The 23333-nt window shown below is 64.4% G+C and overlaps 2 protein-coding genes across 2 annotated transcripts; one reads left to right on the top strand and one right to left on the bottom strand.

The window, feature by feature from the left end:
• Positions 1-4832: 4832 nt before the first annotated feature.
• Positions 4833-9205, bottom strand: TSPAN31 (tetraspanin 31). The gene is made up of 4 exons (XM_085212162.1): positions 9106-9205; positions 6335-6451; positions 5520-5636; positions 4833-5120 (listed from the first exon to the last, which is right to left on the bottom strand). The coding sequence occupies exons 1-4, from the start codon at positions 9181-9183 to the stop codon at positions 5046-5048; spliced, it is 387 nt and encodes a 128-aa protein (XP_085068288.1). The 5' UTR covers positions 9184-9205; the 3' UTR covers positions 4833-5045.
• A 1444-nt stretch (positions 9206-10649) lies between these two features.
• On the top strand, positions 10650-23316 carry LOC146542419 (uridylate-specific endoribonuclease A-like). The gene is made up of 7 exons (XM_085212161.1): positions 10650-10784; positions 16174-16412; positions 17365-17552; positions 18794-18910; positions 19958-20064; positions 20831-20973; positions 23103-23316. Exons 1-7 carry the CDS (start codon positions 10650-10652, stop codon positions 23203-23205), a joined length of 1032 nt encoding a protein of 343 aa, XP_085068287.1. The 3' UTR covers positions 23206-23316.
• Positions 23317-23333: the final 17 nt, after the last annotated feature.

Genomic DNA, 23333 nt, shown 5'->3' with positions numbered 1-23333 from the left:
CCCCCCCGTCCTATAGCCCCCCCCCTCCTATAGCCCCCCCCATCCTATAGCCCCCCCCGTCCTATAGCCCTCCCCGTCCTATAGCCCCCCCCATCCTATAGCCTCCCCCGTCCTATAGCCCCCCCGTCCTATAGCCCCCCCCATCCTATAGCCCCCCCCCATCCTATAGCCCCCCCGTCCTATAGCCCCCCCCATCCTATAGCCCCCCCGTCCTATAGCCCCCCCCGTCCTATAGCCCCCCCATCCGATAGCCCCCCCCGTCCTATAGCCCCCCCCGTCCTATAGCCCCCCCCATCCTATAGCCCCCCCATCCTATAGCTCCCCCCGTCCTATAGCCCCCCCCATCCTATAGCCCCCCCGTCCTATAGCCCCCCCATCCTATAGCCCCCCCCATCCTATAGCCCCCCCCGTCCTATAGCCCCCCATCCGATAGCCCCCCCCATCCTATAGCCCCCCCCGTCCTATAGCCCCCCCATCCGATAGCCCCCCCCATCCTATAGCCCCCCCCGTCCTATAGCCCCCCCCATCCTATAGCCCCCCCCGTCCTATAGCCCCCCCATCCTATAGCCCCCCCCGTCCTATAGCCCCCCCCATCCTATAGCCCCCCCATCCTATAGCCCCCCCCCGTCCTATAGCTCCCTCCATCCTACAGCCGCCCCCACCCCTCAGCCCTCCCCTCTCCCTGTGACCCCAATCCCAGAGCCCCCCCCATCCCTGTGTCCCCCATTCCATCGCCCCCCAGTCCCAGAGCCCCCCCCCCATCCCTAAGACCCCCATCCCGGATCCCCCCCATCCCGCAGACTCCCATTCCAGAGCCCCCTCCTCACATCTCAGACCCCCCCCAACCCCATTGCCCCCCATCAGTCCCCCAGCCCCCCCCCCCCCAGCTCCCCTTCCATCCTCCCTCCCACCTTCCTCCTCCAGCCCCCCAGGACCCCCAGCCCCCCCCAGTTGCAGACCCACATCCCCTGCCTTTGTCCGCCCCCCCTCCCCACACTCCATACTTGGGGGGGCTGTTGGGGGGGCAATTTCCCCCCCCACCTAAACGCTGGGGGGGCTGTGCCTGGGGACTCCCCCCCTAAGTGGGGGCCCTCAGCATCGCTCTGCATCGTGGGGGCAGCGGTCATTGGGGTCTGGGGGTCTGGGGGATCTGGGTGGATCTGTGGGGTCTGTGGGGCTCTGTGGCATCTGGGGAATCTGAGGGAATCTGGGGGGATTTGTGGGTCTCTATGGGGATCTGTGGGGCTTTAGGGATCTGTGGGGATCTATAGGGATCTGTGAGGCTCTATGGGGCTCTGTGGGGCTCTATGGGGCTCTGTGGGGCGCTGTGGGGCTTTGTGGGGCTCTATGGGGCTCTGTGGGGCTCTGTGGGGCTCTATGGGGCTCTGTGGGGCGCTGTGGGGCTCTGTGGGGCTCTGTGGGGCTCTGTGGGGCGCTGTGGGGCTCTATGGGGCGCTGTGGGGCTCTGTGGGGCTCTGTGGGGCGCTGTGGCGCTTTGTGGGGCTCTATGGGGCTCTGTGGGGCGCTGTGGGGCTCTATGGAGCTCTGTGGGGTTCTGTGGGGCTCCGTGGGGCTCTATGGGGTTCTATGGGGCTCCGTCGGGCTCTATGGGGCTCTGTGGGGCTCTATGGGGCTTCATGGGGTTCTATGGGGCTCTGTGGGGCGCTGTGGGGCTCTATGGGGCTCCATGGGGTTCTATGGGGCTCTGTGGGGATCTGTGGGGTTCTATGGGGCGCTGTGGGGCTGTGTGGGGCACTGTGGGGCGCTGTGGGGCTCTATGGGGCTCCGTGGGGCGCTGTGGGGCTCTGTGGGGATCTGTGGGGTTCTATGGGGCGCTGTGGGGCTCTATGGGGCTCCGTAGGGCGCTGTGGGGCTCTGTGGGGCTCTATGGGGCTCTGTGGGGATCTATGGGGCTCTGTGCGGCGCTGTGGGGCTCTATGGGGCTCCGTGGGGCGCTGTGGGGCTCTATGGGGCTCTGTGGGGCTCTATGGGGATCTATGGGGCTCTATGGGGCTCCGTGGGGCTCTGTGGGGCTCTGTGGGGATCTATGGGGCTCTGTGGGGCGCTGTGGGGATCTATGGGGCTCTGTGGGGCTCTATGGGGATCTATGGGGCTCTATGGGGCTCCGTGGGGCTCTGTGGGGCTCTATGGGGCTCTATGGGGCTCCGTGGGGCTCTGTGGGGCTCTGTGGGGCTCTGTGGGGCTCTGTGGGGCGCTGTGGGGCGCTGTGGGGCCCTGTAGCTTTGTCCCATTTGGGGGAAGAAAACCCACCCCCACCCCCAACCCAACCCTGCTGCAGTTTTCTCTCAAAAAGGGACATTTCTTCCCAGAAATCCCAGTTTTCTCCCCCAAAACAGGAGAATTGCTCCCAGAAATACAAATTTTCACCCCCCAAAACCAACATTTCCTCCCAGTTTTCGCCCCTTAAATATGAATCAGGTGCTTCGGCTCCTCGTGAAAAGGAGCAGAGCAGCTCACGCCCTCGTGCAAAACACACAGCCCCCCCATCGTCGTGCACAAGGATTGGAGCTGTCACCAGTCATCGTGCAAAAGGAGCTGCTGCCTCCTCACGCCCTCGTGCAAAAGGGGCATTCGAGAGCCCCAAATCCTTGTGTCAAAGGATCGGATCCTCGTGAGTCCTCGTGCAAAAGGTGCTCGAAGCCCCCCTCCTCCATCCCAGTCCTGGTGCAAAAGGGCTCAGGAGCACGAATCCTCGTGCAAGAGAAGCTGGGGGTGGTGGGGGTGGTGGTGGGGGTGGTGGTGCAAATCGTGCTGCGCGTCCTTGTGCGAAAATAGAGCCACCGCCAAACCCTTGTGCAAAAAGGAGCAGCGCGATCCAAGCGGGTCCTTGTGCAAAAGAAGCCGTGCCTTCCCAGCCTCGTGCAAAGGGAAGTCGCGCCCCCGTCCTCGTGCAAAAAGAGCAGAGCCCCCCGATAATGGTGCAAAGATCACAGAATCACAGAATTGTAGGGGTTGGAAGGGACCTCTAGAGATCATCGAGACCAACCCCCTGCCAAAGCAGGTTCCCCACACCAGGTCGCACAGGTAGGCGTCCAGGCGAGACTTGAATATCTCCAGAGAAGGAGACTCCACAACCTCCCTGGGCAGCCTGTTCCAGTGCTCCGTCACCTCACCGTGAAGAAGTTCTTACGCACATTGGTGCGAAACTTCCTATGCTGCAGCTTATGTCCGTTTCCCCTCGTCCTGTCTCCTCGTACCACTGAAAAGAGCCTGGCCTCACCGCTATGGCCGCCACACCTCAGATATTTATAAACCTGGATCAGGTCCCCTCTCAGTCGTCTTTTCTCAAGGCTAAACAGACCCGGTTCACTCAGCCTTTCTCCATAGGGGAGATGCTCCAGGCCCTTCGCCATCTTTGTGGCCCTCCGCTGGACTCTTTCCAAGAGATCCCTGTCTTTTTTGTACCGGGGAGCCCAGAACTGGACACAGCGCTCCAGATGAGGCCTTACCAGGGCAGAGTAGAGGGGGAGGATCACCTCCCTCGACCTGCTGGACACGCTCTTCTTAATGCACCCCAGAATGCCGTCGGCCTTTTTGGCCACGAGGGCACACTGCTGGCTCACGGCCAACCTGTCGTCCACCAGGACGCCCAGGTCCCTCTCTGCAGAGCTCCTCTCCAGCAGCTCATCCCCCAGCCTGTATTGGTGCATGCAATTATTCCTCCCTAGGCGTCAGACCCTACATTTGCTTTTGTTGATCCTCACCCGGTTTCTCACTGCCCGGCTCTGCAGCCTGTCCAGGTCTCGCTGAACGGCAGCACAGCCTTCAGCCAATCCTCCCGACTTCGTATCATCAGCAAACCTGCTGAGGGCGGCCGCTGTCCCCTCATCGAGGCCATTGATGAAGACGTTGAACAAAGATGTGCCCCTCATTTTTGTGCAAAAAGAATCGTCATGCAAGAGACCCCCGTTGTGCAAAAGAGCTGTGCCTTCAGGATCCCCCGACCCTCGTGCAAAAAGAACGGAGCGCTCCAAACCCTCGTGCAAAAGGAATCGGTGCCCTCCCGCCCCCCCATCCTTGTGCAAAGAGTGCGACGCTTTCAGGATCCCCGTGCAAAAGGATTGTGCCCCCAATCCCTGCGTAAGAAGAGCAGAGCGCTCGGAATCCTTGTGCGCAAGGAATTGGTGGCTTCAAATCCTCGTGCAAATAGAGCCTAGTGCAAATAGAGCTTCAGGATCCTCGTGCAAAACCAGCCCGTGCAAAAAGGACAGAGCGCTCGGAATCCTCGTGCACAAGGAATCGGTGCCCCCCATCCTCGTGCAAAAAGAGAAGTGTCTTCAGGATCCTCGTGCAAAAGGAGCGGCACCGCCAGAATCCTCGTGCAAAACCAATCTGTGCCCCCCCATCCTCGTGCAAAAAGAGAAGCGTCTTCAGGATCCTCGTGCAAACCGGTGCCCCCAACCCTCGTGCGAAAGGAGCCGTGCCTTCAGAATCCTCGTGCAAAAGGAGCGTGCCCCCCCCCCGTCCTCGTGCAAGCAGTGTGAGCCCCCCCCCCCCCCCATTGGAGCTCCATTCAGGGGCGCCCCTCCGTGCAAACAGCCGTTGTGTAACACTGCCCCCCCCGGGGGGTTTTGGGCCAATAAAAATGGGGACCCCCCCAAAAAAAAACAGTGAGCGCTGCGGGGGGGCTGAGAGGCGTTTATTGGGGGGGGGGGGCGTGGTGACATCGATGCATGATGGGACATGGATGGGGGGGGGGGCATGGAGTCCTTTTGGATAAATATAATTGGGGGGGGGGGTGAGTGTGGGCCCCCCCTGTGTGAGCGTGGGGGGGTGACAGGGATGGGAGGGGGCACGGGGGGGTGGTGATGGGGGGGCAGGAGTGGGGGGGAGGGGAATGGGATGGGGGGGTGACATGGGGATATGGGGGGTGACACGGGGATAGGGGGGCACAGGGATGGGGGCACTGGGGTGGTGACACTGGGTGATATGGAGGGGTGACACGATACGGGGGGGGGAGCACGGGGACCTGGGAGGGACACGGGGGGGAAATGGGCGTTTGGGCGGCGATGCCGCAGCGCCCCCTAGAGGAAGGCGCTGGGATTGGCGCGGGGGTCCTTCTGGTTGCGGTACCGCATCGCCAGCCACACCCCCAGCACCTGCGGGGGGGGGGGCGTCAGGGAAAAGACCCCCCCGGGACCGCCCCCCCCACTGACACCGCCCCCCACTGACACCGCCCCCCACATCACCACCCCCCGTTGTCCCCTCCCCCATTCCCATCCCCCTCCCCACCATTGCTCCACCACCCCCTCCCCACCGCCCCCCCCCCCAATTGGCACCAACCCCCTCCATACCCCCCTCCCCTCTGTGCCCCCCCTCCTTTATGCCCCCCCCACGCCCCTTCTTCTATGCCCCCCCCATGCTCCTCCCCAGCCCCCCCCACTATGCCCCCCTTCTCTACACCCCCCCACCCCTCTCCCCACCCCCTTTACGCCCCCCCCTTCCCACGCCTCCCAACCTTCCCCACCATCGCCCCCCCCCCCCCGCCGCCCCCCCACCTCTGTGAAGCTGAAGAACAGCCCGACCCCCCCCAGCAGCTTCAGCGCTTCGTCCGAGTGCTGCAGAACCGCCTCGGTGCAGCTGCGACAGCGCGGGGGGGCCCAGAGCCGGCAGTGCTGGGGGGGGCAAAGGTTGGGGTGGGTGAGGTGGGGGGGCTCAAAGTTTGGGGGGGTTCTAAGTTTGGGGGGGTGAGGTTGGGGGGTCAAACCTCGGAGGGGTTCAGGTTGGGGGCTCAAAGTTGGGGGGAGTGGGGTGGGGGGCTCAAAGTTTGGGGGGCTCAGGTTGGGGGGGGTCAGGTTTGGGGGGCAGGTTGGAGGGAATCAAAGGTTGGGGGGGGTCTCAAAGTTTGGGCGGGTTACGTTGGGGGGATCAGGTTGGGGGGGCTCGAAGTTGGGGGGGAAGTTTGGGGGGTCAGGTTTGGGGAGGGCAGGTTGGAGGGGATCAAAGGTTGGGGGGGCAGATTGTGGGACTGAGTTTGGAGAATTTGGGGGGGGGTTGGGGGGGTTGGGTGTGTTTGGGGTTTTTGTGGGGGGGGTTGGGGGGCTTTGGTGTTGAGGGGTTATTTGGGGGGAGTTGGGGGGGTTGGGGGATGTCTATGGGAGTTTGGGGGGGTGCTGAGGGGGGGTCTGGGGGTGCTTGAGGGTTTTGGGGGGGGTGTTGGGGGGGTTGAGGGTTTTTGGGGGGGTTGTTGGGGGATGTTTGGGGGGCGTCGGGGGAATTTTGGGGAGGGGTTGGGGGGTGGTGGGGGGGCGTTTTGGGGGGGAGGTTTGTGGGTTTCAGGGGGAGGGGTTGGGGGCCGGGGGGGGGCACTGACCGCAGGGCAGGCGCTGAGCTGGGTGCTGTTGGGGGTCCCACAACAATCCAGGCGCTGCTCCAAACCCCAGCGCGTGGCGTTGCTCAGCAGGGGCCACGTGGCACCAAACAGCTGCTCCTGGGGGGCCGGGGGGGGGTGGGGTGTGGGGGCAGGGGGGAGCAGAAGGACAGGGGATATTGGGGGGGGAGCAGAGGGACGTGGGGAGATTTGGGGCAGGAGGGAGATGGGGGAGGAGGGAATATTGGGGGGGGGGCAGGGGGACATGGGGAGATTTGGGGTGGGGGGAGAGGGGATATGGGGGGGGTGGAAAGGGATGTGAGAGGCAGGGGATATGGGGGGGGGGGGGGGACCAGAGGGACATGGGGAGATTTGGGGCAGGGGGAGAGGGGGTATGGAGGGGGAACAGAGATGTGAGAGGCAGGGGATATGGGGGGGCATGGGGGGCAGAAGGACAGGGGATATTGGGGGGGGAAGCAGAGGGACGTGGGGAGATTTGGGGCAGGGGGGAGATGGGGGGGAAGGGATGTGAGAGGCAGGGGATATGGGGGGGGAGGACATATGGGGGGGGCAGGGGGACATGGGGAGATTTGGGGTGGGGGGAGAGGGAATATGGGGGGGGAAGGGATGTGAGAGGCAGGGGAGGTGGGGGGGCAGAAGGACAGGGGATATTGGGGGGGGAAGCAGAGGGACGTGGGGAGATTTGGGGCAGGGGGGAGATATTGGGGGGGGGGCAGGAGAACATGGGGAGATTTGGGGTGTGGGGAGAGGGGGATATGGGGGGGGGGGGAAGGGATGTGAGAGGCAGGGGATATGGGGGGGGGGGGAGGAGCCAGAGGGACATGGGGAGATTTGGGGCAGGGGGGAGATGGGGGGAATGGGATATTGGGGCAGGGGGCAGAGGGACATGGGGAGATTTGGGGTGGGGGGAGAGGGGGATATGGAAGGGGAACAGAGATGTGAGAGGCAGGGGAGGAGGGGGGGGGATGGGGGGGGCAGAAGGACAGGGGATATTGGGGGGGGGGGGGGGAGCAGGGGATGTGGGGAGATTTGGGGCAGGGGGGAGATGGGGGGAAGGGATGTGAGAGGCAGGGGATATGGGGGGGGGGGGAGACCAGAGGGACATGGGGAGATTTGGGGCAGGGGGAGTGGGGGGATGGAGGACCGAGGGCATTTGAGGTCAGCAGCCATAGGGACATGTGTGTGCCCCCCCCCCCCCCCCCCCCCCCCCCCCCGATGTCCCCAAACCCTCAATGCCACCCCCCCACATTCAGTGTCCCCCACCCAATGTCGGCCCCCCCCCAATGTCACTCCCGCCACCCCCCTGCATTGCCCCTCCCCACCCCAACTGCCCCCCTTCCTCCTCCAGTGCCCTCCCCCAAATTTCCCCCCACCCCCAAAGACCTCACCCTCTGGATGCCCCCCCCAACTAAGATGTCCCCATACCCCCAGTGTCTCCCATTTCCCTGGGTGACCCCCCCCAGACCCCTGCTGCCCCCCAATTGTCCCCTCCCCCCAATGTCCCTCCCTCCCCACTGTTCCCCACCCTCTTTATGTCCCCCCCCCAATTTCTCCTCTCACCCCCCCCAATTTCCCCCATCCCAGATGTCCCCATACCCCAATGTTCTCCATCTCCCTGCCTGCCCCCCAGCCCTCTGATGCCCCCCCAAATGCCTCCCACCAGAGCCCCCCCCCCACTAATTGTTCCCCCTCCCCAATTTCCCCCCCCTCCCCAATTCCTCCCCCCAACCCCCCCCCCATCCCAGATGTCCCCATACCCCAATGTCCCCCATCCCCCGCTGACCCCCCAGCCCCTGATGCCCACCCCATTATATCCCCCCCAATTGTCCCCCCTCCCCTATTTCGCCCCCCCCATTTCTCTCCCCAACCCCCCCATCCCAGATGTCCCCATACCTCCAACGCCCCCCATCTCCCCAGCTGACCCCCCAGTCCCCTGACGCCCCCCCTAAATGTCCCCCCCATTATCATCCCCCATAATTGTCCCCCCTCCCCTATTTCGCCCCCTCTCCCCCCCCCATCCCAGATGTCCCCATACCTCCAACGCCCCCATCTCCCAGCTGACCCCCCCAGTCCCCTGACGCCCCCCAAATGTCCCCCCATTATCATTCCTTCCTAATTGTCCCCCCATCCAGCCCCCCTCCCTATTTCGCCCCCCCCCAATTCCTCCCCCCAACCCCCCCATCCCAGATGTCCCCATACCCCAATGTCCCCATCCCCCGGCTGACCCCCAGCCCCCGATGCCCACCCTTTATCATCCCCCTCCAGCCCCCTCCCCTATTTCGCCCCCTCTCCCCCCCATCCCAGATGTCCCCATACCTCCAACGCCCCCCATCTCCCCAGCTGACCCCCCCAGCCCCTTGACGCCCCCCCCAAATGTCCCCCCCGTTATCATCCCCCCAATTGTCCCCCATCCAGCCCCCTCCCCTATTTCGCCCCCGCAATTCCTCCCCCAACCCCCCCCATCCCAGATGTCCCATACCCCAATGTCCCCCATCCCCCCGCTGACCCCCAGCCCCCCGATGCCCACCCCATTATCATCCCCCCATAATTGTCCCCCCCCAGCCCCCTCCCCTATTTCGCCCCCCTCTCCCCCCCATCCCAGACGTCCCCATACCTCCAACGCCCCCCATCTCCCCAGCTGACCCCCTCCAGCCCCTTGACGCCCCCCCCAAATGTCCCCCCCGTTATCATCCCCCCCAATTGTCCCCCCCCCCGGAAGTCCCCACACCCCCACCTCCCCCCCCCGCCCCCACCTGCCGCCCCCTGTCCATGGCCAGACAGGAGCACGAGACGCCGAACTGCACGAGGAACAGCAGCCCGAGCACCACCATGTACTGCGCATGCGTCAAGGCACCAGCACCGCGTACTGCGCATGCGTCAAGGAGCGGCGCCCACCGCCCAAACGTCCCCCGCGCGGGGGTCCCCAACTCGGATGTCCCCAACCCGGGAGTCCCAAATGTCCCAACCGGGCAGGGGGTCCCCAACTCTGATGTCCCCAAATGTCCCCAACTTTGGAGTTCCCAGCCCTGTTGTCCCTAAATGTCCCCAAGCGGGGGTCCCAAGTGCCCCAACCCAGCAGGGTGACCCACAGCTTGATGTCCCCAACTTTGGGGTCCCCAGTTCTGATGTTCCCAAATGTCCCCAGCCAGGCAGTGGGACCCCAATTCTGATGTCCCCAACCCGGGGGTCCCAAATGTCCCAACCCAATCGGGGGTCCCCAACTCTGATGTCCCCAAACGTCTCCAACCCAGGGGACCCCAACTCCGATGTCCCCAACTCCGATGTCCCCAAGACCCACCCCTGGTGTCCCCATGTCCCTCAGGTGTCCCCAGCCCCAGTGACCCCAACCCCAGTGTTTCCCCATCTCCAGGTGTCCCCCAACCTTGATGTCACACGTCCCCAAGGTCCCCCACCCCTGGTGTCCCCATGTCCCTCAGGTGTCCCCAACCCTGCAGTCTCCTTGTGCCCAAGGTGTCCCCAAATCTTCAGGATGTCCCCAACTCTGGGCTCTTCAGCCCTGCTGTCCCCATGGCTCCCCACGTGTCCCCAGGTCTCTGAGATGCCTACAACCCTGGTGTCCCCAGTCCTGGCGGCACCAACCCTGGTGTCCCCAAGTCCCTGAGGTGCCCCCACCTCCGGTGTTCCCAAGTCACCAAAGTGTCCCCAAGTCTTCTGCTGGTGTCCCCAACCCCGGTGTCCTCACATCATCAGGATGTCCCTAACCCAGATGTCCCCAAGCTGTCCCCAACCCTGGGGTCCTCAAACGTCCCCAAGTCATGAAGTTGTCCCCAATCCTGGGGTCCCCACATCTTCAGGACGTCTCAAGGTGCCACCAAGTCCTCCTCTGGTGTCCCCAACCCTGGGGTCCCAAAGTCCCCAACCTTGGGGACCCCAACCCCGCTGTCCCCAAGTGTCCCCAACCCCGAGGTGTCCCCAACTCTGGGGATCCCCAAAGTGTCCCAACTCTCCAGGATGCCCCCACCCAGGTGTCCCCAACCCTGGCACCCCCACCCGATGTCCCCTCAACTCTGATGTCCCCCACACCCCCCAGTTGTCCCCAACCCTGGGGACCCCAACCCCGCCGTCCCAGTCCTGCGGTGTCCCCAACTCTGGGGGTCCCCAGGTCTCCAGGATGCCCCCCACCCCAGGTGTCCCCAGCCCTGGCATCCGCACCCCGATGTCCCCTCAACCCTGACGTCCCCCCCGTCCCCAGCCGCCCCCCCCCCAGATGAGGAAGGATACGAAGAAGAGCAGCACCTGGTGATGGTGAGCAGCGCCCAGCAGCCCCACGGCGGCGATGAGGAGCAGCAGAACCCGACAGCCAACACCCCCCAACCAGGGGAACCCACGAAACCACGTCCACCGCGCGGCCCACGCGGCCACACCGACCAGCAGCAGCCCCACCAGCTGGGGGGGGCGGGGACAAGGGGGGGTCAGTGGGGCGGCCCAGAGCCACGGGGGGGGGGCACAAAGGGGGGGAGATGGGGGCAGGGGGGACCTAAAGGGGGGAGATGGGGGCAGGGGGGACCTAAAGGGGGGGAGATGGGGGTAATGGGGGGGGCAGAAATCAGTGGGGCAGCCCCACCAGCTGGGGGGGGACGGGGACAAGGGGGGGTCAGTGGGGCGGCCCCAGAGCCACGGGGGGGGGGCGGCACAAAGGGGGGGAGATGGGGGCAGGGGGCCTGGGGGGAGTGAGGGGTCAGGACCTTGGGTTGGGGGGGGGCACAAAGGAGAAGATGGGGGCAATGAGGCTGGGGGGGAATCAATGGGGCAGCCCCACCAGCTGGGGGGGGGGATGGGGACAAGGGGGGGTCAGTGGGGCGGCCCCAGAGCCACGGGGGGGGGGCACAAAGGGGGGGAGATGGGGGCAGGGGGGACCTAAAGGGGGGGAGATGGGGGCAGGGGGCCTGGGGGGGAGTGAGGGGTCAAGACCTTGGGGTGGGGGGGGGCACAAAGGAGAAGATGGGGGCAATGAGGCTGGGGGGGAATCAATGGGGCAGCCCACCAGCTGGAGGGGGGGACGGGGACAAGGGGGGGTCAGTGGGGCGGCCCCAGAGCCACAGGGGGGGGGCACAAAGGGGGGGGAGATGGGGGCAGGGGGCCTGGGGGGGAGTGAGGGGTCAGGACCTTGGGTTGGGGGAGGGGATGGGGCTGGGGGCAATGAGGCTGGGGGGGAATCAGTGGGGCAGCCCCACCAGCTGGGGGGGGGGACGGGGACAAGGGGGGGTCAGTGGGGCGGCCCCAGAGCCACGGGGGGGGGGGCACAAAGGGGGGGAGATGGGGGCAGGGGGGACCTAAAGGGGGGGAGATGGGGGCAATGGGGCTGAAGGGGAGTGAGGGGTCAGGACCTTGGGTTGGGGGGGGGGGGCACAAAGGAGAAGATGGGGGCAATGAGGCTGGGGGGGAATCAATGGGGCAGCCCCACAGCCCTGGGGGGGACACAAAGGGGGGGAGATGGGAGTAGGGGGCCTGGGGGGTAGATGGGGGCAATGGGGGGGCAGAAATCAGTGGGGCAGCCCACCAGCTGGGGGGGGACGGGGACAAGGGGGGGTCAGTGGGGCGGCCCCAGATCCCGGGGGGGGACCTAAAGGGGGGGAGACGGGAGCAATGGGGCTGAAGGGAGGTGGGGGGTCACAAAGGACCTTGGAAGTTGGGGCCAATGGGGCTGGGGGGAATCAATGGGGCAGCCCCACATCCCCGGGGGGGGACACAAAGGGGGGAAGATGGGGGCGGGGGGGGAAAATCAGCGGGCAGCCCCACATGCCGTGGGAGGGGGCACAAAAAGGGGGGGGTCCCAATGGTGAAGATTTGGGGACAGTGGGGTGAGGGGGGGGGGGGGGGCACCCAAAGGTGCGGAGATGGGGAAGGTGGGGGGAGGGGGGGTACACAGATCCGGGGGGGGGCGGGGAGGACAGGGGAGGGAACCGGACCCCCCCCCCCAAAGCAGAGCCCCCCCGCTTACCACGTAGACGACGTTGAGGGCGCAGAGCGCGTTCCGTGAACACGCGAAACCGCCGCACACCATCGTTGCCCCCCCGGCCCCCCCCCGTTAAGGGGCCGCGCCCGTCCGCTGCGGCCCCTTTAAATCGCGGCGCCGCTTCCGCGCATGCGCGAGTGGAAACACCGCCCGCTGCGTGCTCGCGTCGCCGCCGTCGCGCGTGCGCAGAAGGAAGCGCGGGGCGGAAGAGCCGGCGGCAGCGAGCAGCGCATGCGTAAACGGGCGCGCCGACGCTGCAAAGGGACGGGCGGGAATGCCCGGATGTAGGCGGGGTTTTCCGGGAAGGGGGCGGGGCTTAGCCCCAAAGCCCCGCCCCCAAGCCCGCCTTGCCCTCGGTCCCCCAGCCCCCCCCCAATTCCCAATAGTCCCCCAGACCCCCAGACCACAAAGTGCCCCAGCCCCCGTGTGGAGGAAGAAAACGAGCAGTTTGGGGCTGAGGACGCCGTATTTTTGGGGTGAAAGCCGCCATTTCTGGGGTAACGGCGTTACAGGGGGAAATGTCCCCAACCCCCCAGCACCCCAGAGCATCTGTGACCCCCCCACGACCCCCAACCCCCCATAGCCCCCTATGCTCCCCCCAAGGCCCCCCACGACCCCACGACCCCCAACCCCCCCACGGCACCCATAGCCCCATGCTCCCCCCACGACCCCCCTTAGACCCCCCACGACCCCAACCTCCCCCCATAGCCCCCAATGCCCCCCACGACTCCCAAGCCCCTAACCCCATAGCCCCAATGCCCCCCCCAAGGACCCCCAGCCCCCCCCATGGAAACCCCATAGCCCCCAATGCCCCCCCCACGACCCCAGCCCCCCATGACCCCCTATGCCCCCCCCCATGGGAAGTCCTTGTAGGGCCGCAGCTGCTCCCAGCCACGTCACCCTATAGATAACGGGGGGGGGGGGGGGCTTTTAGGGCCGGGGGGGGCGGGTTGTTCCCCCCCATCTGACCCCATTTGGGGTGCAGAGGTGCCCCCCCCCTTCCGCTGCCCCCCACCCCCACCCTATGGAGCCGCTGGCAGTTTGGGGTGCTGCGCTGCCGCCCTAAAAGACCCCATAAGAAACACGCCCCCTCCCCCCATAGCAACAGTGGCCTTGGGGGGCCGATATGGGGCTGGGATAAATGGGGGGGGAATACAGGGCCGGGGTGGGGTCTGTGGGGCTGCTGTAGGGCCAGCAGCTGCTATAGGGCCGGGGCTGCTGTAGCACAGAGAGGTCAGTGGGGCGGCTGTAGGGCGGGATGGGATCTGTGGGGTGGCTATAGGGACGGGATGGGATCTGTGGGGTGGCTGTAGGGCTGGGATGGGATATGTGGGGTGGCTGTGGGGTTGGGATGGGATCTGTGGGGTGGCTGTAGGGCCGGGATGGGATCTGTGGGGTGGCTGTAGGGCTGGGATGGGATCTGTGGGGTGGCTATGGGGCCGGGATGGGATCTGTGGGGTGGCTATAGGGCCAGGGTGGGATCTGTGGGGTGGCTATAGGGCCGGGATGGGATATGTGGGGTGGCTGTAGGGCTGGGATGGGATCTGTGGGGTGGCTATGGGGTTGGGATGGGATCTGTGGGGTGGCTGTAGGGCTGGGATGGGATATGTGGGGTGGCTATGGGGTTGGGATGGGATCTGTGGGGTGGCTGTAGGGCTGGGATGGGATCTGTGGGGTGGCTGTAGGGCTGGGATGGGATCTGTGGGGTGGCTGTAGGGCCGGGATGGGATCTGTGGGGTGGCTGTAGGGCTGGGATGGGATCTGTGGGGTGGCTATGGGGCCGGGATGGGATCTGTGGGGTGGCTATAGGGCCAGGGTGGGATCTGTGGGGTGGCTATAGGGCCGGGATGGGATATGTGGGGTGGCTATGGGGTTGGGATGGGATCTGTGGGGTGGCTGTAGGGCTGGGATGGGATATGTGGGGTGGCTGTAGGGCTGGGATGGGATCTGTGGGGTGGCTGTAGGGCCGGGATGGGATCTGTGGGGTGGCTGTAGGGCTGGGATGGGATCTGTGGGGTGGCTATGGGGTTGGGGTGGCTGTAGGGCTGGGATAGGATCCATGGGGTGGCTATGGGGTCGGGGTGGCTGTAGGGATGAGATGGGATCTGTGGGGCGGCTATGGGGTCGGGGCTGCTATAGGGCCAGGATAGGAGCAGTGGGGTGGCTGTAGTGCTGGGGCTGCTTTGGGGTCAGGATGGGATCTGTGGGGTGGCTATAGGGCTGGGGAAGCTATAGGGCTGGGATAGGGTCCATGGGGCGACTATAGGGCCGAGCTGACGTGTGGGGCAGCTATAGGGCCACGTCAGCTATAGGACCATGTCTGCTATAGGGCTGGGATAGGATCTGTGGGGTGGCTAAAGGGCGTGTGCTATAGGGCGTGTGTGCTGTAGGGCGGTGTGTGCTGTAGGGCCGTGTGTACTATAGGACCGTGTGTGCTGTAGGGCGATGTGTGCTGTAGGGCCGTGTGTGCTATAGGGCGGTGTGTGCTATACAGCGGTGTGTGTGCTATAGGGCGGTGTGTGCTATAGGGCGGTGTGTGCTATAGGGCCGTGTGTGCTATAGGGCAGTGTGTGCTATAGGGCGGTGTGTGCTATAGGGCGGTGTGTGCTATAGGGCGGTGTGTGCTATACAGCGGTGTGTGCTATAGGGCGGTGTGTGCTATAGGGCCGTGTGTGCTATAGGGCGGTGTGTGCTATAGGGCGGTGTGTGCTGTAGGGCGGTGTGTGCTATAGGGCGGTGTGTGCTATAGGGCGGTGTGTGCTATAGGGCCGTGTGTGCTATAGGGCGTGTGTGCTATAGGGCGGTGTGTGCTATAGGGCGGTGTGTGCTATAGGGCGATGTGTGCTATAGGGCCGTGTGTGCTATAGGGCGGTGTGTGCTATAGGGCGGTGTGTGCTGTAGGGCGTGTGTGGCTATAGGGCGTGTGTGCTATAGGGCGGTTTGTGCTGGCTGTGTGCTATAGGGCGGTGTGTGCTATAGGGCGGTGTGTTGCTGTAGGGCGTGTGCTATAGGGCGGTGTGTGCTATAGGGCGGTGTGTGCTATAGGGCCGTGTGTGCTATAGGGCGGTGTGTGCTATAGGGCGGTGTGTGCTATAGGGCGGTGTGTGCTATAGGGCGGTGTGTGCTATAGGGCCGTGTGTGCTATAGGGCGGTGTGTGCTATAGGGCTGTGTGTGCTATAGGGCGGTGTGTGCTATAGGGCCGTGTGTGCTATAGGGCGGTGTGTGCTGTAGGGCGGTGTGTGCTATAGGGCGGTGTGTGCTATAGGGCCGTGTGTGCTGTAGGGCGGTGTGTGCTATAGGGCGGTGTGTGCTATAGGGCGATGTGTGCTATAGGGCCGTGTGTGCTATAGGGCGGTGTGTGCTATAGGGCGGTGTGTGCTATAGGGCGGTGTGTGCTGTAGGGCGGTGTGTGCTGTAGGGCGGTGTGTGCTATAGGGCGGTGTGTGCTGTAGGGCGGTGTGTGCTGTAGGGCAGTGTGTGCTATAGGGCCGTGTGTGCTGTGGTGCCGTGTGTGCTATAGGGCGGTGTGTGCTGTAGGGCGGTGTGTGCTTTAGGGCGGTGTGTGCTATAGGGCGGTGTGTGCTATACAGCGGTGTGTGCTGTAGGGCTGTGTGTGCTGTAGGGCCGTGTGTGCTGTAGGGCCGTGTGTGCTGTAGGGCCGTGTGTGCTATAGGGCGGTGTGTGCTATAGGGCCGTGTGTGCTATAGGGCCGTGTGTGCTATAGGGCCGTGTGTGCTATTAGGGCGGCTGTAGGGCTGTGCTGGCTGTAGGGCGGCTGTAGGGCGGTTGTAGGGCGGCTGTAGGGCGGCTGTAGGGCGGCTACAGGTGCGGTTCCGCCCTCAGGCCGCGGTTCGGCCGCCGTCGATGCGGTTCGGGATGCGGGCGGTTCTGCGGTCGCTGCCGGCGCTGCTGGCGGCTCTGAGCGCCGCGGTTTCGGCGCTTTCGGACGCGGAGCTGCGGAGCCTCGCCGAGCGCCTCTACGCCGCCGACCGGAACCGAGCGACGCCCGCCGAGCTGCGGGTCAACCTGCAGCACCGCATCGCCGCCGCCAGCGCGGCCGGGAACGACTACGCGCCGCTGCCGTGAGAGACGCCGCCCCGCAGCACCGCCCCGCAGTTCCGCCCCGCAGCGCCGCCGCTCCTCCCGCCGCTCCCCTCCGTCCCGCACTTCCGTCCCCGCGGCTCCATCCGTGCCCCGCACCTCCGTTCCCACATCCCCGCCCCACATCCCCGCCCCACATCCCCGCCCCACATCCCCGCCCCACGCCTCCATCCCTATGACCCCAACCCTGATCTCTCCACCCCATCGCCGCACCCCACATCCCTGCCCCACAACTCCGCATCTCCCCACCCCACATCCCTGCCCCACATCTCCATCCCCATCTCTCTGCCCCACACCTCCATCCCCGTCACTCTACCTTACACCTCTGCCCCACACCTCCTCACAACCCTGCCCCACATCCCCCCACCCCGCACCCCGCCCCCCATCTCTCCACCCCACACCTCCATCCCCATCACTCTGCCCCAAATCCCTCCGCCCCACACTTCCGTCCCCATAACCCTGCCCCACACCCCACATTCCCATCACTCAGCCCCACACCTCCATCCCCATCACTCAGCCCCACATCCCTGCCCCACACCTCCATCCCCGTAACCCTGCCCCACATCCCCACCACTCCACCCCACATCTCACCCCATACCTCCATCCCCATCACTCTGCCCCATATCCCTGCCCCATATCCCCATCCCTATAACTCCACCCCACACCTCCATCCCCATGACCCTGCCCCACATCCCCACCACTCCACCCCACATCTCACCCCATACCTCCATCCCCTTCACTCTGCCCCATATCCCCGTCCCTATAACCCCACCCCACACCTCCATCCCCATCACTCAGCCTCAAATCCCTCCACCCCACCCCTCCATCCCCATAACCCTGCCCCACACCCCACACCCCCATCACTCAGCCCCACACCTCCACCCCCATGACCCCGCCCCAGACCCCCATCGCCCCCCCCTCCGCCCCCCGCAGGCTTTTCGAGCACGTGGACGAGGCTTTGCTGCGGCGCTCCCCGTACGCGGAGCTGCTGGCGCTGCTGGACAACTACGAGGCGCGGTGCGGGGTGGAGGAGGAGCGGACGGCCGAGGAGCAGCGCGAGGAGCAGCGATTCCTCGACGCCGTGCTCAGCACCGACGTGATGGAGGAGCTGCTGCGGAGCGGTGAGGGGCGGGGGGCGCAGATGTGGGGGGGGGGAGGGTGGAGATGTGGGGTGGAGGAGTGGGGTGGAGATGTGGGGTGGAGGGGTGGAAGGAAGGAGGTGTGGGGCAGAGGGGACAGGTGGGGGCACTGCTATAGGGCAGTGCTATGGGGAAGCGCTATGGGGCAGTGTTATAGGGCATCACTGTGGGGCAGCGCTATGGGGCAGCACAGTGGGGCAGCACTGTGGGTCTGACCCCCGGCAGGGCTGTGGGGCAGCGCTGTGGGTCTGACCCCCGGCAGGGCTGTGGGGCAGTGCTGTGGGGCAGCGCTGTGGGTCTGACCCCCGGCAGGGCTGTGGGGCAGCGCAGTGGGGCAGTGCAGTGGGGCAGCACTGTGGGTCTGACCCCCGGCAGGGCTGTGGGGCAGCGCTGTGGGTCTGACCCCCGGCAGGGCTGTGGGGCAGCGCTGTGGGTCTGACCCCCAGCAGGGCTGTGGGGCAGCGCTGTGGGTCTGACCCCCAGCAGGGCTGTGGGGCAGCGCTGTGGGTCTGACCCCCGGCAGGGCTGTGGGGCAGCGCTGTGGGTCTGACCCCCAGCAGGGCTGTGGGGCAGGGCTGTAGGGCAGGGCTGTGGGGCAGCGCTGTGGGTCTGACCCCCGGCAGGGCTGTGGGGCAGGGCTGTGGGGCAGCGCTGTGGGTCTGACCCCCGGCAGGGCTGTGGGGCAGCGCACTGGGGCAGCGCTGTGGGGCAGCACTGTGGGTCTGACCCCCGGCAGGGCTGTGGGGCAGCGCTGTGGGTCTGACCCCCGGCAGGGCTGTGGGGCAGGGCTGTGGGGCAGGGCTGTGGGGCAGCGCTGTGGGTCTGACCCCTGGCAGGGCTGTGGGGCAGCGCACTGGGGCAGCGCTGTAGGGCAGCGCTGTGGGTCTGACCCCCGGCAGGGCTGTGGGGCAGTGCTGTGGGTCTGACCCCCGGCAGGGCTGTGGGGCAGGGCTGTGGGGCAGGGCTGTGGGGCAGCGCTGTGGGTCTGACCCCCGGCAGGGCTGTGGGGCAGTGCTGTGGGTCTGACCCCCGGCAGGGCTGTGGGGCAGGGCTGTGGGGCAGCGCTGTGGGTCTGACCCCCGGCAGGGCTGTGTGGCAGCGCACTGGGGCAGGGCTGTGGGGCAGCGCTGTGGGTCTGACCCCCGGCAGGGCTGTGGGGCAGCGCTGTGGGTCTGACCCCCGGCAGGGCTGTGGGGCAGCGCTGTGGGTCTGACCCCCGGCAGGGCTGTGGGGCTCCCGCTCGGCGCTGCGCGCGGCCCTGCAGCAGCTCTGGTTCGGCCGCTACTCGCGATCTGGAGGAGCCGCCTTGGATTCGTCCGGATTCGAGCACGTCTTCGTGGGTACGGGGGCACCGGGGTCACGGGGTCATGCGAGGTCACGTGGGGTCACGTGGGGTCACATAGGAGCATGTGGGGTCACACGGGGGGACGTGGGGAGATATGGGGATAAATGGGGTCACGTGGGGTCATGTGAGGTCACAGGGGGTCATGGGGGTCAGGGAAGGTCACAAGGGGTCCTGGGGTTCATGTGGGGTCACGTGGGGTCGTGAGGGGTCACATAGGAGCATATGGGGTCACATGGGGTCAGATTGGGACATATGGGGAGGATATGGGGATAAATGAGGTCACGTGGGGCACAGGGGGTCACAGGGGGTCATGAGGGGTCACAGGGGGTCACATAGGAGCATATGGGGTCACATGGGGTCACATGGGGACATGAGGGGTCACGTGGGGTCACATGGCGTCACAGGGGTCATGTGGGGTCATGTGGGGTCTTGGGGGTTGTATGGGGTCACGGGGGCCATTAGGGGTCACATGAGGTCACAGGGGGGCACGTGGGGTCACGAGGGGTCATAAGGGACGTATGGGGACATGGGGGCTTATGGGGACACCTGGGGTTTATTGGGGGACATGAGGGGACACAGGGATGTATGGGGACACATGGGGACATGGGGGGACAGACGGGGACATGTGGGGGACATGGGGGTGTATGGGGACATGGGGGGACAATTGGGGGACATAGGGACACGTGGGGACGTGTGGGGACATGGGGGGACATGGGGACGTGTGGGAAGACAGGGGGACATGTGGGGACATGGGGACAGTTGGGGATATATGGGGGACATGGGGGTGTATGGGGACACGTGGGAACATGTGGGGACATGGGGATGTGTGGGGATCCATGGGGGGACACACGTGGGGACACGGGGCCGTGTGGGGACATTTGAGGGACCTGGGGACACGTAGGGACGGATGGGGACACGTGGGGTGGACGGGGATGGATGGGGGGCGCCGTGACCTGTGGTGACCTGCGATGACCTGCGATGACACGCGATGACACGCGATGACACGCGATGACACGCGTGTGCTGCCTTGTGCCCCCCGCAGGTGAGATCAAGAAGGGCCGCGTGTCGGGCTGCCACTCGTGGCTGCGGCTCCTGCAGCTGGAGCGCAGCGGGCGCCTGGATTACCTGAGCTACAGCTACGACGGGCCGGTGAGCGAGCGGCGGGGGGGGGGTGATGTTGTGTTGTGTGGTTGTGTGGTTGTGTTGTTGTGTTGTTGTGTTGTGTTGTTGTGTTGTGCAGTGATGTTGTGATGTGTTTTTGTGTGGTTGTGTTGTGTTGTTGTGTGGTTGTGTTGTTGTGATTGTGTGGTTGTGTTGTGTTGTTGTGTGGTTGTGTTGTGTGGTTGTGTTATGTGGTTGTGTGATTGTGTTGTGTGGTTGTGCAGTGATGTTGTGATGTGTTGTGTTGTTGTGTCGCTGTGTTGTTGTGTCGCTGTGTCGTTGTGTCACTGTGTCACTCCATCATTGTGTCGTTGTGTCACTGTGTCGTTGTGTCACTGTGTCACTCCATCATTGTGTCGCTGTGTCGTTGTGTCGCTGTGTCACTCCGTCATTGTGTCGTTGTGTCGCTGTGTCGTTGTGTCGCTGTGTCACTCCGTCATTGTGTCGTTGTGTCGCTGTGTCGTTGTGTCGCTGTGTCACTCCGTCATTGTCTCATTGTGTCGTTGTGTCACTGTGTCGTTGTGTCGCTGTGTCACTCCGTCATTGTCTCATTGTGTCGTTGTGTCACTGTGTCGTTGTGTCGCTGTGTCACTCCATCATTGTGTCGCTGTGTCGTTGTGTCGCTGTGTCACTCCGTCATTGTGTCGTTGTGTCGTTGTGTCGCTGTGTCGTTGTGTCGCTGTGTCACTCCATCATTGTGTCGCTGTGTCACTCCGTCATTGTGTCGCCGTGTCCCCATTGTGTCGCCCCCCAGTGGCCCTCCTTCCCGGACGTGGTGGCGCTGCAGTTCCGCTGGGACGGCTTCCTGAAGAGCCTGGCCTCCATTTTCCTGGGCTCCAGCCCGGCCTTCGACATGGCGCTGTACACCTTGTGTCACGTGACCCGGCCCGACAGCGTGTGAGCGGGGGGGGCTTCAAGGGGGGGTTGGACGTGTGGGGTCACGTGGGGACGTACGTGGATACATGGGACGTGTGGGGACATAAGGGGACGTGTAGGGTCACGTGGGGACTTGTGGGGTCATGTGGGGACACGTGGGGACGTGTGGGGACATATGTGGATTCATGGGATGTGTGGGGACATAAGGGGACGTGTAGGGTCACGTGGGGACTTGTGGGGTCACGTGGGGACGTGTGGGGACATATGGGGATGAATGTGGATACATGGGATGTGTGGGGACATAAGGGGACGTGTAGGGTCACGTGGGGACTTGTGGGGTCATATGGGGACTTATGGGGTCACGTGGGGTCATGTGGGGACACGTGGGGACGTGTGGGGACATATGTGGATTCATGGGATGTGTGGGGACATAAGGGGACATCTGGGGACATGTGGGGACTTATGGGGTCATATGGGGACTTATGGGGTCACGTGGGGTCACGTGGGGACGTGTAGGGTCACGTGGGGACGTGTGGGGTCACGTGGGGTCACGTGGGGACGTGTGGGGTCACGTGGGGTCATGTGGGGACTTGTGGGGTCACATGGGGTCATGTGGGGACGTGTGGGGACATGTGGATTCATGGGATGTGTGGGGACATAAGGGGACATCTGGGGATATGTGGGGACTTATGGGGTCATGTGGGGACTTGTGGGGTCACGTGGGGTCATGTGGGGACGTGTGGGGACATGTGGATTCATGGGATGTGTGGGGACATAAGGGGACATCTGGGGATATGTGGGGACTTATGGGGTCATGTGGGGACTTGTGGGGTCACGTGGGGTCATGTGGGGACGTGTGGGGACATATGTGGATTCATGGGATGTGTGGGGACATAAGGGGACATCTGGGGACATGTGGGGACTTATGGGGTCATATGGGGACGTGTGGGGACACATGCGGACATAATAGGACACATGGGGACTTATGGGGTCACGTGGGGTCATATGGGGTCACGTGGGGACGTGTGGGGACATATGGGGATGTATGTGGGTACATGGGATGTGTGGGGACGTCCCCCACATCTGGGGACGTGTGGGGTCATATGGTGTCACACGGGGACGTGTGGGGACATGTGGGGAGTTATGGGGTCATAGGGGACGTACGTGGATACATGGGATGTGTGGGGACATAAGGGGACATCTGGGGATTTGTGGGGACGTGTGGGGACACACGGGGACAGGCGGCGGCGTTGGGGACACGCAGAGCTGCGCTGCTGTGCTGTTGTGTGTTGTGCTGTTGTGTGTTGTGCTGTTGTGTGTTGTGCTGTTGTGTGTTGTGTGTTGTGTTGTTGTGTGTTGTGTGCTGTGCTGTTGTGCGTTGTGGTGTTGTGCTGTGCTGTTGCACACCGTTGTGCCCTGTGTTGCACTGTTGCGCACTGTTGCATCGTGTTGCACACTACTGCACACTGTTGCACACTTTTGCACACCACTGCACACTGTTGCACATTGTTCCATGCCGTTGCACACCACTGCATGCTGTTGCACGCCGTTGCACGCCGTTGCACACTGTTGCACACCGTTGCACACCGTTGCACACTGTTGCACATTGTTCCATGCTGTTGCACACCGCTGCATGCTGTTACACGCCGTTGCACACTGCTGCACACTGTTGCACACTTTGCACACCGTTACACACTGTTGCACACTGTTGCACACTTTGCACACTGTTGCACACTTTTGCACACCGTTGCACATTGTTCCATGCCGTTGCACACTGTTGCACACTGTTGCACACTGTTGCACGCCGTTGCACACTGTTGCACACTGCTGCACACTGCTGCACACTGCTGCACACTGTTGCACACTTTTGCACACTTTTGCACACTGTTGCACACTGCTGCACACTGTTGCACACTGTTGCACACTTTTGCACACTGTTGCACACTGTTGCACACTGTTGCACACTGTTGCACACTGTTGCACACTTTTGCACACCGTTGCACACCGTTGCACACTGCTGCACACTTTTGCACACTGCTGCACACTGCTGCACACTTTTGCACACCGTTGCACACCGTTGCACACCGTTGCACACCGTTGCACACTGTTGCACACTGTTGCACACTTTTGCACACTTTGCACACCCCCAGCTGCAACGTGACGCTGTCCGGCCGCGCAGCAGCGGTGCAGACCTACAGCTGGGACGGAGCTGAGCAGCGCCTCATCGCCTCCGCCTACCCTGTCAGCCCCTGAGCGGCGCCCCACACATCCGCTGCCCCATAGATGTGCTGCCCCATAGATGTAGCGCCCCATAAATCTGCTGCCCCATAGATGTACTGCTCAATAAATGCACTGCTCTATGGATGTGCTGCCCCATAGAT

Source organism: Meleagris gallopavo, chromosome 31 (genome assembly GCF_905368555.1).
Source record: "Meleagris gallopavo chromosome 31, MGAL_WU_HG_1.1, whole genome shotgun sequence".
Taxonomy (NCBI): domain Eukaryota; kingdom Metazoa; phylum Chordata; class Aves; order Galliformes; family Phasianidae; genus Meleagris; species Meleagris gallopavo.
This window is presented reverse-complemented; position numbering and strand designations above follow the sequence as displayed.

Coding starts and splice junctions, on each gene's coding strand:
- TSPAN31 (XM_085212162.1), bottom strand. CDS start 9,183: ATGGTGGTGCTCGGGCTGCTGTTCCTCGTGCAGTTCGGCGTCTCGTGC. Junction 6,452..9,105: donor CCATGGACAGGGGGCGGCAG/GTGGGGGCGGGG, acceptor CCGGCCCCCCAG/GAGCAGCTGTTTGGTGCCAC. Junction 5,637..6,334: donor AGCTCAGCGCCTGCCCTGCG/GTCAGTGCCCCC, acceptor TGCCCCCCCCAG/CACTGCCGGCTCTGGGCCCC.
- LOC146542419 (XM_085212161.1), top strand. CDS start 10,650: ATGAGGAGCAGCAGAACCCGACAGCCAACACCCCCCAACCAGGGGAAC. Junction 16,413..17,364: donor AACGACTACGCGCCGCTGCC/GTGAGAGACGCC, acceptor CGCCCCCCGCAG/GCTTTTCGAGCACGTGGACG. Junction 20,065..20,830: donor GCTACAGCTACGACGGGCCG/GTGAGCGAGCGG, acceptor GTCGCCCCCCAG/TGGCCCTCCTTCCCGGACGT.